Source organism: Plutella xylostella, chromosome 28, assembly GCF_932276165.1.
Source record: "Plutella xylostella chromosome 28, ilPluXylo3.1, whole genome shotgun sequence".
Classification (NCBI taxonomy): domain Eukaryota; kingdom Metazoa; phylum Arthropoda; class Insecta; order Lepidoptera; family Plutellidae; genus Plutella; species Plutella xylostella.
This window is the reverse complement of record NC_064008.1, coordinates 8993739-9009367: the sequence shown is the minus strand read 5'-3', so window position 1 is coordinate 9009367 and position 15629 is coordinate 8993739. Positions and strand designations below refer to the sequence as shown.

Genomic DNA, 15629 nt, shown 5'->3' with positions numbered 1-15629 from the left:
ATTTTAACAATTCGATATAATAAAAAGTCGTACTTTTAAAACATCGAAATAATAATATTCGGAAAATTGGCTTTCGTCATTTTAATAAATATGTTGTTTGAAATTTCGTTTATTAACTATTCGTGATTTTCGTTATTCGGAAACTTAAAATTCGGGATTGTGAATTATTCGGAATTATGAAATTCGTAATTTTAAAAATCGTTATTTTCATATTCGTAAAAAAGTAATTCGGATTTATGTAGTGTACCCATCCTAAATATTCCAGTTGAATCCTCAACAAAGTCATTGAAATCCCGTTCGTCAAGGCATCCATCTTTGTATCCTGAAAAACTAACCCCCAATATCTGATTGGGTCATAATTACAATGGCTAGCCTCAATGACTCTTTTAGCCGCACTGAAAGTCTCTGGGTGAGGTTTCAGCAATAATGAAAACCATCTGTCTCTGGTCCTACATCCTTGAAAGGACCGGCGGGGAAAGGGCCTACTTTTCCGGCGGGGAATTTATGTTTTCCCAGGCCGACAATACAATCCGCCACGATTCCTCCTCCTCATCAGTTGATACCGAATATGGAAAAGACCGGCTTTAGCGCTTGGATTCGCTACTTTATATTTAAGAAAATGCTCGTTTCTGGCACCATGAATGCTGATCCTGGCTTGTTCTGGACAAACAAAATCGCCCTTTCTGTGACTTATCTGAAGGTACTACATTGGGGCCACTTAATCTCCCTGAAAGCTGTAAATTTAAAATGCGTGTTCACTATGTGCATGTGTGTTTATTCCTTTGTTTTTAGTATTTAACAAAAATGTATAAACTTGTGTTTTTAATAAATAAATGGTTGATTATTAGGATAAGATATCATTTAAATTATGCATTAATCTGATTAATTAATTTAATGCACTTTTCAGTTAAAAAACCTTGAGCAAAAGTGATGTGTCACACATTAAAAGAGACCAGAGGATCGGTACTATTACATGAAGTAATCAAATAAATAAATAATAATAAGATTTAATCATAATTCCATTTTTAAACCATTTTAAATTGGTGGTCAGTTACTGGCATCGAGTGTGGTCAGTTACTAGATTTTAGTGGTCAGTTACTGGGAAAATCACTACTTTTTGTTTGCAAAAATATATAAAAAAATGAGTAACTTCTACATGTTTGTTATTTACTTAGGAATGTAGCTCTGTTATTCTAGTTTCTAAAACAAAAATCGGATTTAATAAGCGATAAGAATTGAGCCCGCTAGAGATAAATTACTGGAACAACTCCCTTAAAGTGGTCAGTTACTGGGTGTTTTGCCCTACAACGACAAAAGCATAATTGAGATAAAGAATAATTTTGTTATTAAAAGGGGATTATTATACAGAAAGACAGAGGAGGGCGATCCCTGGGTTGTTCCGAAGGGAGTCAGGTGGCAAGTACTCAAAGCAAATCATGACGATATCGGTCACTTCGGGTTTGATAAAACCTATGACAAAATTAAAAACACTTACTGGTTTGCAAAAATGAGGCGGTTTATTAAAAAGGAAGTAGAGTCCTGTTTAGAGTGTGCGCATGCTAAGGTTCCAGCTGGTAAACGTGCGGGTGAGTTGCATCCAATACCAAAAATAAATAGAGCCTTTCATACGGTGCATATAGACCACCTGGGACCTTTCGTGCGCAGCAGAAGAAGGAACGTTTATATGCTTTTAGTTATTGATGCATTTACGAAATTTATAATGATATATCCAGTTAAAAGCACCAAATCAATTCATTCAATTAGGGTCATAAAGGATTATTTCCATACTTTCGGAGTACCACAGAGATTAATTTCAGACAGGGGCACATCTTTTACAGCCAAGCGCTTTCAGGATTTCCTGAAATCCTTGGGTGTCAAACATGTCATAAATGCGGTAGCGACCCCACGCGCTAACGGCCAGATTGAAAGATACAATAGAACGGTACTGGCCGCTCTTACCGCAACTAACCACGGAAAACCAGAGAACGCTTGGGATGAATCCGTTTCCGAGATACAATGGGGCTTAAATAATACTATAAATAAAGGTACTGGGAAATCTCCAGCCCAAGCGTTGTTTGGCGTTAATTTGACAGGAACATCTGATTCATTAGTTCACTTAAACGTCGAGGACTTACAAGACAGCGCAGTTAAAGATATCTGGGGGCACGGCAGTGCCCCCACCAAGTCGAGCAAAAGAGCGGCACGGTCGTACCATCCTTTTCTCGAAGCAATTCAGGTAATTTTCGACCCCCTGTAACTTCGTTGTGGATAAAACTAGAAGACTGAATTTTCATTGAAGTTATTCGGGAAGAAATGTCAGAACATACCTATTAGGAAAAATCAATTGAAACAAAAAGAGGGATTTGACAAAACTAGAAACAAAGTAAATTACAAAATAGGTGACTTGGTAAGGGTAGAGAGGGAAATACAGTCTACGGGGTCAAGTAAGAAATTGATTCCAAAACTTCGCGGACCGTATCGTATTGTTCAGGTACTTGACAAGGATAGGTATGTTATAGAAGATACCCCCCTGTCACGAAAAGGTAGTAGAGCTTTTACTGGGACGTTCTCGGTGGACAAAATCCACCCATGACTCCTTTTCAATAGAAATAAATCTGATTCAGAATCTAGCAATAATGATAGTGACTGTGATTGAAACATTAAGTTATTTCCATTTGTTGATTTGTATTACTAATAAGCTTATTAGTGCACTTATATACGAAGATTAAGATAAGTTTATAATATTGTATGGTATCAAAGAATACTGAAGACATGCAGGGGCTTCAGTATAAAGAATTTAAAAGCATTTTTATGAATGATATTGAAAACATGTAGGGGTTTCAATATCTTGAAGATTACTGTAAAATGTTGGAAACATGAAGGGGTTCCAATATTTATGTACTAAGTATACAGAATTATTAAAGACATGAAGGGGCTTTAATAATTCCATTCAACTTTTCATGTTAAAGACATGAAGGGGCTTCAACATTCTCTGTTTATGTTATTTATTTAAGGGCCCGCACAGGTGACGTGCCGCGCCAAATTTGGGTTTTCAATGCTCTTCACACAGCACACGCAGTGACACGCACACATGTAAGTTTGCACAGTGGGTCATAAACTTTTACTCGCCAACTTTATTGACAATTATTTTCAAGTAGTGATTTGAGGGTAAGTATAATTTTTAATTACACTGGTAAGCACCAGGAAAGAGTAGAAATTAATAGGGGTGCCACTTTTCTCCATACTCGGAACCCGATTAGCTTTCTAAACAAATGTAGTATTTACATACTTGTAGAAAGGTAACTACAGGTATTAAAGTATAGAACTAAGGGTATACTAAGCCGAAAGGGGATGACTCAACTCAAGAGGTCAGTCTGAACAACTTTTGTTCTACGAGTTTTGCAAATTCGCGAAAAAATAATATTCGTTTTCCATGGTAAAAAGTCATCAAAGTTTCCATGAAAAAGGTTTTTTTTGTTAATTTTTAAAACTCGTAGAACAAAAGTTCAGAATGACCCCCTGTCTCACTTGTTTTTACCCGACTGCCGAAGGAGGAGGGCAATATTTTTCGATTGTATGTTTGTATTTAAGTATATTTTTTGGTAGCAGAATAATATTTTTTCTTATTTTTAGGGTTTCGTACCTCAAAAGGAAAAAAAGCAACCGTTATAAGATCTCTTTGTTGTCCGTCTGTCTGACTGACTGTCACCGCCCTTTTTCTCAGAAACGGGTAAAGATATCAAGCTGATATTTCGCATAGATATGGGGAGTACCCCAAAAAAATATTGGGGTACTCCCTCTCCCATACAAGTAAATTGGGGCTGATATTTTTTCCGGTTATTTTGATGGTGTAGGTAGGGTATCGTTGAATTGGTCTTTTAATGTAATAGGTATAAAAAAAGGTTAAAATATAATTATTTTGCTTTTACCCTTAAATTTGAGGGACCACACCATAGACAAATCCTAATTAAAAAATGATTTCAATAGATGGCGTGTTTTTATGTTGGGTAACTCAGAATAAGAAGTGATGATATCTCAGAATAATACCTCAGACAATTAATCACACTACTGTCTTTAAACTCACAGTTACAGAATATGCTATCTAGACAAGTGGCTGACGTGGGTGTAATTCTAGTTGGTTCCAGAAAAACATTAAAAAGATTAAATGATTTAAAAAGTAACAACAATTTCGACCTATTAGGAGAGTCACCTAATAGGTCAACATTAAAGTCACCACACACTATTACTTCCTTTTTACTATTGGAAGCTAACCTTAGAACATCCTCCATGACAGTCTCAAAGGTAATAAAATCACCAGTAGGTGGCCTGTAGGTACATACTATTATATACTTATTAAGCTCTGCACATGAAATTTCTATATGGTGTTTAACAGAAAGAGCAACTATATCCTTTCGTTCTTTACATTTACAATTTTCTTTAAGAAATATAAGTGACCCACCATGCTCGTTGATATTTCTGTTAAAGCAGCTTATAAGTTTGTAATTTTTTAATTGGAACATCATTTTATTCTCGTCTAACCAATGTTCTGTGATACATAATGTAATCTATACAGTAATAATTTAAGGTTAGGTTTAAATCATAGGCTAAGTTCAGTTTGATAATTGTACCTACTCAAATTAGTTAAGGGATCTAATGGCATTTTTCTTTCACCCAGTCGAAGGTTGGCTGGAAGAAATTGCTTTTTGGCAATAAGCCCGCCTTTGTATACGTTTGTGTTTTTTGATTTGTAACTGTTCTCTTTTATGTTTTTATTTGTATGTGTACAATAAAGTGTATAAATAAATAAATAAAAAAAATAAACAATCAATGTTAAATTTTTCCGAAAATAGTTATATTTCTAACAATTTAGAAGAAATACTCTGAATATTCTGATGTACCAATTTAAATTCATTCTTAAATGTCTTGTCCTTCGATAGTTTTGAGCCGAGAGAGCAGTGAACTGAATCAATCTTTATATCAACGCTATGATGCTCTCCCGTTGTCTGAAAATCTAATTTAAATCTTCATTTTTATTTGTAAAATATCTAGATAGTTTAGTTAAATAATAAGTAGTTAATATTTTATTTTAATAATAACTTCATAATGTATAAATAAATTGTATGGAATTTAAATCTACTGTACTATTTTCAGTATTACTACTGACGGTGTCAATAGGGACACAAGTTTTCTTCGTTATAATGCTTATAACTGAGTTAATAAGAGGAGCTACTTCTGTAGCTAAACGTCGTTTCTGATTTAAGGACAGAAATAAACTGTCCCAGGTCAACTTAAAATTATCTACATACAAATTAGTATCAAAGAAATTGATACAGTCAGATTTATAACACGCATTGTACATATTTTTATTTAGGCTACATGTCATATAATTGTATTTGTCAGGCAGTGTGCAAGAATAAGGAAATGCACAAACAAATATATGTTTTGCAGGAATGCTTTCTAATATAGCAAAACTTCTATTTATATCAGAATTTGACACACCTAAACTATTTCCCACCATAATTAATATAGTAGTTTTTTCGGTGTACGACCTCTCTGAAATCAGTTGTACTATTTGTGCGAATGAAAGTTCTGGGTAACAATGATTAACAACATTTCCAGTTACATGATTACCCAACATGTGCCCGAAATCCTTGCCAAGCCTATCGGAGTATACAACTGTGCTGTAATCCTTGGCTGAACTGCTACTACTTGTATCAGTAGTAAGCCTTGTCAAGTAGGTAAGTGGGTGACATCTTAGGTAACTGCTTATTACCTACTATTCTACTAGCTGCCTGAGCATAGGTGGGTATCCTATGTAATTTATTATTGGAGGTCGGAAAAACATCTGCTGTAGCCGATTTACTCTGGATGACCCTTGAGGATGGCGTGGCCGTCGGGAGGCTGGTGGTGGCCCTCGGGAGGATGGTGGTGGCCCTCGGGAGGATGGTGGTGGTCCCCGAGAGTCTGGTGGTGATCCCCGAGAGTCCAGTGGTGGCCAACGGGATGCTGTTTGTGGCCTCCGAGGTGGTGGTGGCCCTCGGGAGGATGGTGGTGGTCCCCGAGAGTCCAGTGGTGGCCAGCGGGATGCTGTTTTTGGCCTCCGAGGTGGTGGTGGCCCTCGGGAGGATGGTGGTGGTCCCCGAGAGTCCAGTGGTGGCCAGCGGGATGCTGTTTGTGGCCTCCGAGGTGGTGGTGGTGGCCTCCGGAGATGCGGTGGTGGCTTCAGCAGGTGAAGACTTCTCCGGCAGCATCTCAACCCGAACTAAGCCCACACTACTCAGCACCAGCAGCTGGTTTTCGTATTCCAGAGTTCTCTGTTCTAGGGCAGACTTCAGTGTGGCCAGCCTAGACTGTAGCATGGCAATGTTGAACTCGCACTCCTGGTTGTTGTCTGCGAGCTTCTGGTTGTAGTCCGACATCTCTTCTTCATATTTATTCACCAGTAGTTGAAGTCTCACTCTATCCTTTGTCAATGGAAGGTGCGTCTTATGCTTTTTCAATGCTCGCTCAGACTTCCTGATATATTTCTTTATTTTAATATATTTTTTAAGCCTGTTTGCACCTGTGATATTGGTTGATTTTCTTGGAGTTGTGAGGTCTATTGTTGGCATAGGGGTGGGGTGTAGGGTGACTAATTCATCGTACAATGCCATTGTCTTATCTGTTTCCTCGCTTGCATGTGCTTCATTTATTTGCTGGATCTCTGCGTGTGCTTCAGCCAATTGCTGCTCTAGGCTATAGATCTTAGACAAGGCAGCTTCATCATCCTGACACTCTTTGTATGATCTAAGTACAATCTGTAGCTCATCACATTTGCCTTGCAAGTCTTGGTATTGGATGTCCATTTCAGCTATGTCATTCTTTAAGTCCGAGTTCTTTTTTAAAAGGGAATCAAATTCCTTTTCATTGTCCTCCCGCTCTGCCATCAGTTGGCTTGAGAGGTCACGAGATGCCTTGAGATCCTCCAAAGCTGTCCTCAGCTGGATCTCCAGGTCACGGCTCTGCACCTTCCGGGTCGTCATCCTCGACATGTCTGAAACCACCCGGGGTTACCCGTTAGTATGTTGATAGGTAGAATTGAGAGGATGTTTATCCAAGATATATACAAAATAACCCTCTTTAGGTATAACTTGATCAAACCAATCAAAACTTGATATATTGTAAGTCTATGTAAAAATGATCAAAAGGTAACTTATTTGTTAGTTATCATATACAATGTAGTCATGAACACAAACTATGGGTGGGGAGGGAGTAATATGCATAATATGTTACTTAAATGAATAGGTACTCAGTGGTATTATTGACTTAGAATTATGTAAACTTTAAGCCAAAAAAACAATCGCTTGATCATTATTCAATGAAGTACTAATACTAATAGCAATTAAGTAGGTGGAGACTATGGTATAGTAATAATAGGGAATAAGGGATACAAAAGCTAATAGAAAGTTTGAAAATTAGAAATGAAAACAACAGAGTTTGAAAATGACAAAGTCTAAAAGTGGGTTAAGGAAGTGTGAAAAACATTTCACGTCTGCAGCAAACTAATGAATAATGATTAAATAATTTAGTGATTATGATTTTAAATGAGTAATACTAGTAAAAATATGTAATTTTAACAATACTCCCCTGATAGATATCCGTTGGCAAATTCGAACTTTGACAGGTGCCGCTGCTTCAAATATCCGAGTCCCGTAAGTGTTTTATTTCAGGGTTTGAAGGCTTGTCTTCATTTGCACAGCTGTATAACACTATATTCTTTAAGTTAACACTAGTTTTAAACGTAATTAGACATAAAATTTAGTAATATATTAATGGTGCTATTCCGCTGAGCACCGAAACCGGTGGGACACAAGTGAAAAGTGGCGGTTCCCCTCATCTCGCATAATCTTTATTGACCAAAACTCATTTCGCATAATTCGTATGGTCTTAACTTTTTTGGCCGAACCATCACTTTGCCAAGAATTATGTGGCATAAGGCTCGTTTCGTCTAAAACTCTTTAGGCACAATCTTTAAGCACCACACAAGTTTCGTTTGCTCAAATGTATGTTCGTCTATACCTATGTATAATCTTGTTTCTCCTCATCATCACGACCCATTACGTCCCCACTGCTGGGGCACGGGTCTCCTTCCAATGAAGGAAGGGTTTAGGCCTAGTCCACCACGCTGGCCAAGTGCGGGTTGGTGGACCCCAACACAAGCAAGCTTGTGCTGAGAGAGTTGTCGGGTAAGTGGGCAACCCGACTGTCAGATGTTTTCAAGCCGCCCGAAGGCCTCTGACTAGGCTTAACGACTGCTGCCGAAGCAGCAACCGGGACCCACGGCTTAACGTGCCGTCCGAAGCACGGAAGCGTCCAGAAAAGTACCACTTGAAATTGGTCACCCATCCAATGGCTGACCGTGTCAGTTGTTGCTTAACCTCAGCGATCAGTTACGATCACTGAGGCCCGCTCGACTACGGACGCTCTTGTTTCTCCTAATGTTATCTTAATAAATAATATATGAAGTATTTAGTAAATGTACAAATTGTGGTATTTTTTCTCATATATCCCGAAAATCACGATATTGAATGATTAAAAAATCGAAAGTTAACGAGCAATACAACATACATAATACACATACAATAATTATTACAAACCCCATGAGATCGAAACCTAAAGATAGGTGCGACGACGAGCAAAGCGAGGAGGAGCGTGTTAGGTGCACATGTTCATCAAAACCAAAGCGGAGCGCAGCGGAGCGGAGCGGAGCGTTTTCCAAGTTTTCCAGTTTGCGCTATAGAGAGACGCTCCGTCAAAGTTAAAGCCAAACAAATATTATTACTTTGTATAAACCTATTATTAGGCTATTCAAGATTTGGCCATACCATTATTAGGCTAAACAAGATAATGCGAAATAACTTTTTACTAATCGAGATTTATGCCATACGATTTTCGGCGAAACGAGACTTTGACCAAACGTTACTATGCAATACGAGATTAGGCAAATAAATCTTGGGCCAAAAAAGGTAGAACCGAAAAGTGGTCATGAAAATGCACTAGGGTAGACCCTGCTCCTAGAACAGGGCATGAGTTTGTGATTTGTGTGCGAGGATGGAAACTTTGAATATTTTCTTGATTTTTTTATTATTGATGCAATAACATACAACCCGCGCAAAGTTTCTAGACACCTGGCCCAAAAATCTACCCCTCTCCCCTTTCCCCGCGCGAAGCCCCGCTCTCGTTCTTTTGTAGCGTTAGCATAAGAATTATCAGACGATTACCTAACAATAAATATTTTTTATCGCATACTTTTTGTTACTACTTTAACAAGTAGGTATCAACTTGAATACTTATACAGGATGTTGCAAAAAGGGTATACTAAGCCGAAACCAGCATGTGCAGCATGTTATATCTAAGCCCAAAACTGAAATCAGAACTTTAAAATTCGTAATTATTTTTATTCATTTTCCATAGAAACTTAGTTGGTCAAGTGACTTTTAATTATGGAGAATTTTTTTTTTTCGCGTATTTTGAAATTCCAATTTCAGATTCGGGCTTAGACGTAACATGCTGCACATGCTGGTTTCGGCTTAATATTATACCCTTTTTGCAACACCCTCTGTATAAACAAATATTTATACATTTTATTACAATATAACAAAAGTCAGGAAAGTAAGTATGTTTTTAGATAACCAGAATAATTTCAAATATCGGCGCGCTACATATACATATTATTATGTTTACGTTCTCGCAACAATTATTTTCTTTATAAAATTAGTTCATTAAAACTGCGCAGTATGGCGAGGTTCATTATTTTTGTAGCAGAGCTTAGTTATAAAAATACTGATAGCAAAGAGGATATTTTTTGTAATATCGATATTACTTTTTTGCACTCAGTACTAAAGACAAATGTCATTTAACCCAGGTGTCTAGTTATCTCGCCCGCCTTGTATAGTATTTTTTCTGAGTTACCAACCGAAGTCACCCCGTGACAGGGTGACTAGATAGGTACTTCTGCAAATTACGCCATCTATCATTGCTATTTTTAGTAACTACTGTCTATAGAAGAAATTCCGTCATTATCAATTTTACGTTACGAATGAATTTAGTAAACCCAGTAAACCTAACTAATCCAGAGGAAACCTAAAATATCTTTCTGTCTCTCTGAAAAACATACTTAATAGGCCAAACTCGATGCTTTTAGCTATTAACATCTTTGAAATAAAATTCAGTCACCACCTTGTTACTGCCCTCATCAGATCCTCACGAGACCATTCCTCAACCAGCACCATGAGACTGTGTTTTTGATGAATCCTAACCTAATGTTCCTACGTATTGTCATCACTTAGATCCATTCGCTATATTCCTGCTCCTCATCGGACCTTTACGAGACTGTAATGTCACGCGAGAACATTGCCCACTATCTAATTTAATTTAATGTATTGAATATAGTGTAAGAATTATGCTTCCTCAATTTCAAATCAAATTATGTTGGTGTCATAAAAGTTGAAAAAGTGCAATGACAACCAATGTGCAGTGATTTTGTATCTGTACACGAAAAGATCGCGAGCTGTCAGTGCTGCCTAAACCGACGTGAACCTTCTTTGGAGGCCAGCGGCCGACTGAGTCAAACGTCGCTTGTGTTTATGATTTTATAACACAGAAAGCCGCCATAGATATTTGTATGAAGATTTGAGGGAAAAAAATTGCCCAAGTTTGCGATTAATTTACACAAAATAAGTGTGTGTTTATTTAAAAACAAGGTATTTAGCGCCTAGTCCAAGCATTTATCATTATAATTTGATAAGAATCATATGAAAATTCTTGATCATTACGACACAGTTGTTACAATACGGGAGTGTGATTTACTGGTTTTCTGAAATTAATTTACAGTTATCCATAAGCATTTACTTAAATTCGAATGATTCAGCACCTAGCTAGACTCTTCGGCTACCTGTGTGATTTTTTTCAAGGCTGTAGAGCATCATTTACTATATAATTCTATGACAATGCCAACCCTCGATTCCCTATTGCCGACCCTTATACCCCATTTACACTCTCGCACGAGTGGCGAGGCGAGCGACAGGGCGAGGGGCGAGGCGCGAGTGTGAACAGACGCTCGTGGCTCGCCTCCTCGCTCGCCTCGCCACTCGCGGCGCTCGCGTCCGGAGCGGTTTTTGGGGCACGAGTCAAAGGAGCTCGCGTCGAGCTCGCGTCGCACGCGAGCGGGTGTTTACACTCTCGCGTCCGCTTCATTCTGGCTTCTACATCGTGCCGCGCAGGTTGTGTTCGTCGTCGTATAATTATAACGTAGTGTTTTTTCCTCAGTTGTATAATGGATTGGTCGCAAGACGAAACATTTAATTTCATATTTAAGTAAATATTTCAATAAAATAATAATAATAAAAAAACACTAAAACGTAAGAAATAAAAGCAGTACTTACCTGCTTAGATATATTAGTACTGTCACATAGAATAGGTCTAAACCATGTCTAAACCTTAAATTATTTCTTACGTTTTAGTGGTTTTTTGAAGTCGTTTTTTTATCATTATTTTATTTTATTACTTATTTATACTTAGTTTATCCTAACTAATATTATAAATGCGAAAGTGTCTGTCTGTCTGTCTGTTACTCTTTCACGCCAAAACTACTGAACGGATTTGAATGAAATTTGGTATACATACGGTCTAGACCCTGGGAAAGAACATAGGCTACTTTTTATCCCGGAATTCCCACGGGAAAACTTTTTAAGGCGAAGCGAAGCGCGCGGGAACAGCTAGTTTGCAATAATTGACAATCAAAATGAAGAAGCAAATGATACCTATAAGTCCTACTAGTCAGTAGTAAACACGAAGTAGTTGCTATATACCTACCGTTGAGGAGTTCCCTTGACTACCTTCCGTTTCCATCATCAGATCAGCTCAAGGTCACCATCATATTTTTTTAATGTTAAAAATATAGGTAAGTACCTATGTACTTTCTAAATTTCATTAACTACAATCGGTTAATAGGTACCCAAAATGGAAATTCATAGCCTGTTTTTAACCCTTTACCAACCCTTGGAGGTGGAATCAAAATTTGAAAAAAATGGGACCACATGGGATCTCAACCCAATACATTAAAAAAAGAATTTTCAGAATCAGTCCATAAACGGCGAAGTAATCGGTGATCATACATAAATTCTTTATTGTTGCGGCTAAAACTTCGACGTCCTCCATCGTTGCTAGCTCAAAGACAACTGAACTCTGCACGAGAGTGTAAACACCCACTCGCGTCACACGCGAGTGGGTGTTTACATTCGCGCCTCCGCACGAGTGACGAGGCGAGCGAGGAGGCGAGGGCCGAGGCGAGAGTGTAAATGGGGTATTAAGTATGTGATTTTCAGAGTGTTCTTAATAATTATTTGTACGAATCATAATTCTTTCACGAGACGTGAAAAGGCCAGGAAAGGCCGAATGTTAGCGATTTACATAAATATAATAAAGCAACATGTATAAATATAAATTCATGTATACGACGCGAGCTCCTTTGACTCGTGCCCCAAAAACCGCTCCGGACGCGAGCGCCGCGAGTGGCGAGGCGAGCGAGGAGGCGAGCCACGAGCGTCTGTTCACACTCACGCCTCGCCCCTCGCCTTGTCGCTCGCCTCGCCACTCGTGCGAGAGTGTAAATGGGGTACACTCGCGCCTCGCCCCTCGCCTTGTCGCTCGCCTCGCCACTCGTGCGATACCCCATTTACACTCTCGCCTCGGCCCTCGCCTCCTCGCTCGCCTCGTCACTTGTGCGGAGGCGCGAATGTAAACACCCACTCGCGTGCGACGCGAGTGGGTGTTTACACTCTCGTGCAGAGTTCAGTTGTCTTTGAGCTAGCAACGATGGAGGACGTCGAAATTTTAGCCGCAACAATAAAGAATTTATGTATGATCACCAATTACTTCGCCGTTTATGGACGGATTTTGAAAATTCTTTTTTTTATTATTGGGTTGAGATCCCATTTTTTTCAAATTTTGATTCCACCTCCAAGGGTAAAGTAAAGGGTTAAAAACAGGCTATGAATTTCCATTTTGGGTACCTATTAACCGATTGTAGTTAATGAAATTTGGAAAGTACATAGGTACTTACCTATATTTTTAACATTAAAAAAAATATGATGGTGACCTTGAGCTGATCTGATGATGGAAACGGAAGGTAGTCAAGGGAACTCCTCAACGGTAGGTATATAGCAACTACTTCGTGTTTACTACTGACTAGTAGGACTTAGGTATAGGTATCATTTGCTTCTTAATTTTGATTGTCAATTATTGCAAATAAACTAAGTATAAATAAGTAATAAAATAAAATAATGATAAAAAAACGACTTCAAAAAACCACTAAAACGTAAGAAATAATTTAAGGTTTAGACATGGTTTAGACATGGTTTAGACCTATTCTATGTGACAGTACTAATATATCTAAGCAGGTAAGTACTGCTTTTATTTCTTACGTTTTAGTGTTTTTTTTATTATTATTATTTTATTGAAATATTTACTTATATGAAATTAAATGTTTCGTCTTGCGACCAATCCATTATACAACTGAGGAAAAAACACTACGTTATAATTATACGACGACGAACACAACCTGCGCGGCACGATGTAGAAGCCAGAATGAAGCGGACGCGAGAGTGTAAACACCCGCTCGCGTGCGATGCGAGCTCGACGCGAGCTCCTTTGACTCGTGCCCCAAAAACCGCTCCGGACGCGAGCGCCGCGAGTGGCGAGGCGAGCGAGGAGGCGAGCCACGAGCGTCTGTTCACACTCGCGCCTCGCCCCTCGCCTCCTCGCTCGCCTCGCCACTCGTGCGAGAGTGTAAATGGGGTACGAGAGTGTAAATGGGGTATCAAAAGCGTTTAGGCGTCTTCGCACTTGGTCGTCCCGTCGAGTACTTTCCGCCACAAGTGGAACTGCTCGTGATTGCGCACCATGTGGATCGCGATGCACTTCTGCACCGTGCAGGGGTGGTACGACACCTTCTCGTTATCCGCCTCCGCGGATAACAAGAACTCCGCCGCGTGTTGCCGCTTAATCTTTAGTTTGCTGGCGAGCACTCCTGTCACGAAGACATCTTCTAGCCTCAAGTAGGGCTCTTGCCCCGCGGCTTTTATCAGTTCCCCCACCACGTCGGTGGTCATGAGGTAGGCGGGGCCGTTGGTGTGGTCCGGGAACACCTTGGGCGGGTACTGCAGCGGCGACACGTAGTACTTAGACCACATGGTCCGTTGTGGCGACACCTGCTCGGACACGTGCCCCCAGATTGTTCTTGTCTCGTTCTTGCGCGCGTCGATGAACTTGAGCAGGCGCGGGATGTTGATGAACATGTCGTCGTCGGTCTTCAGCAGCCGCGGCACCTTGGGGCAGTACGTGTGCACCCACTCCAGCATGGACAGGGTCTTCAGCGTCAAGTTGCTGTAAGAATCCCTCGAGTTGCCGATGATTATGTCCCCGTACAGTTCGTCTTCTGCTCTAATAGCGTCAGCTTTCGCCTCGTCGCGTGTGTGGAGACTGCCAAGTACGAAGGCGAAGCCGATGTCGCGCCTCAAAGCGGCGTGTCCCCACGAGAGTCGCACGGCTTCCCTGGCGGCGGCGTGGCCGGGGGCTGACGTCACCAGCACCAGCAGCCGGAGCGCGGCGCCGCGCGCGGGGCAGCACTCGGCGTGCGGCCGCGAGTGGCCCGCCTCGTACAACTCGCTCGTGAGGACGACGCGGGAGTCTCTGCGGGCCGCCAGCAGCAGCAGCGCGGCCAGCAGCCCCAGCGCGGCCGGCAGCGCGCGCCCCGCCCCCGCGCACCGCGCCCCCGCCCCCGCGCGCCCCGCCCCCGCGCACCGCCACATGCCGCTACAGCTCGGCAACATAGGCGACCTGCAGGGCACATCACACTCGTCAGTATAAACAATAACATGATAATTGTGCGCCATCCCGATTGTGCTTATTGACCCTATATCATTTCATTGAAGCTTTGATATTGATTTATTTCAGTTAAAATAAATGATTATGAAGATCCTTTGAACATGTTATGAAGTACCAAGGAAGTACCTAAACTATATTACAGTGCGACAAACTTATCTGTTCCGGTGAGAGCGAACTAAATTGATCCATATCTCATTACTTACTAATGAATTGTATGTTGTAAAAGATTAGATGGGTTTATTAACACCGCAAGAGCGAATTAACAATACGAGCAAACTTAAAATCTTGAATTGAATTGAAATTTTATTTATGGCAATCACTTAAAATCTTATGGCATTAAGAAATATTAGACATTTACGTGAGCTGTCACCGGAACAGATAAGTTTGTGGCACTCTAAGTACCTAGTTACTCTGTGTTATGAAGGTGGAATAGACGCAGAACATTATTCAAAGGGTGACAGAAATTCAAGCGTAGCTTTCATAGACTTATAGTGCCACAAACTTATCTGTTCCGGTGAGAACGAATTAAATTGGTCCATATCTCGTTACTCAATAATAAATTATATATTGATATAGATTAGATGGATTTATTTAAACCGCAAGGGTAAATTGCCATTACGGGAGAACTTAACATCCTAGAGAATGAAGAATTATTAGAAATTTACATGAACTCTTACCGGAACAGATAAGTTTGTAGCACTGTA

At 40.1% G+C, this 15629-nt stretch overlaps 1 protein-coding gene across 1 annotated transcript; it reads right to left on the bottom strand.

The window, feature by feature from the left end:
* Nucleotides 1–13817: 13817 nt before the first annotated feature.
* LOC105387076 (beta-1,3-galactosyltransferase 5) lies at nt 13818–15061 on the bottom strand. The gene has a single exon (XM_011557751.3). The coding sequence runs from the start codon at nt 14931–14933 to the stop codon at nt 13869–13871; it is 1065 nt and encodes a 354-aa protein (XP_011556053.3). The 5' UTR covers nt 14934–15061; the 3' UTR covers nt 13818–13868.
* Between the last annotated feature and the right edge of the window lie 568 nt (nt 15062–15629).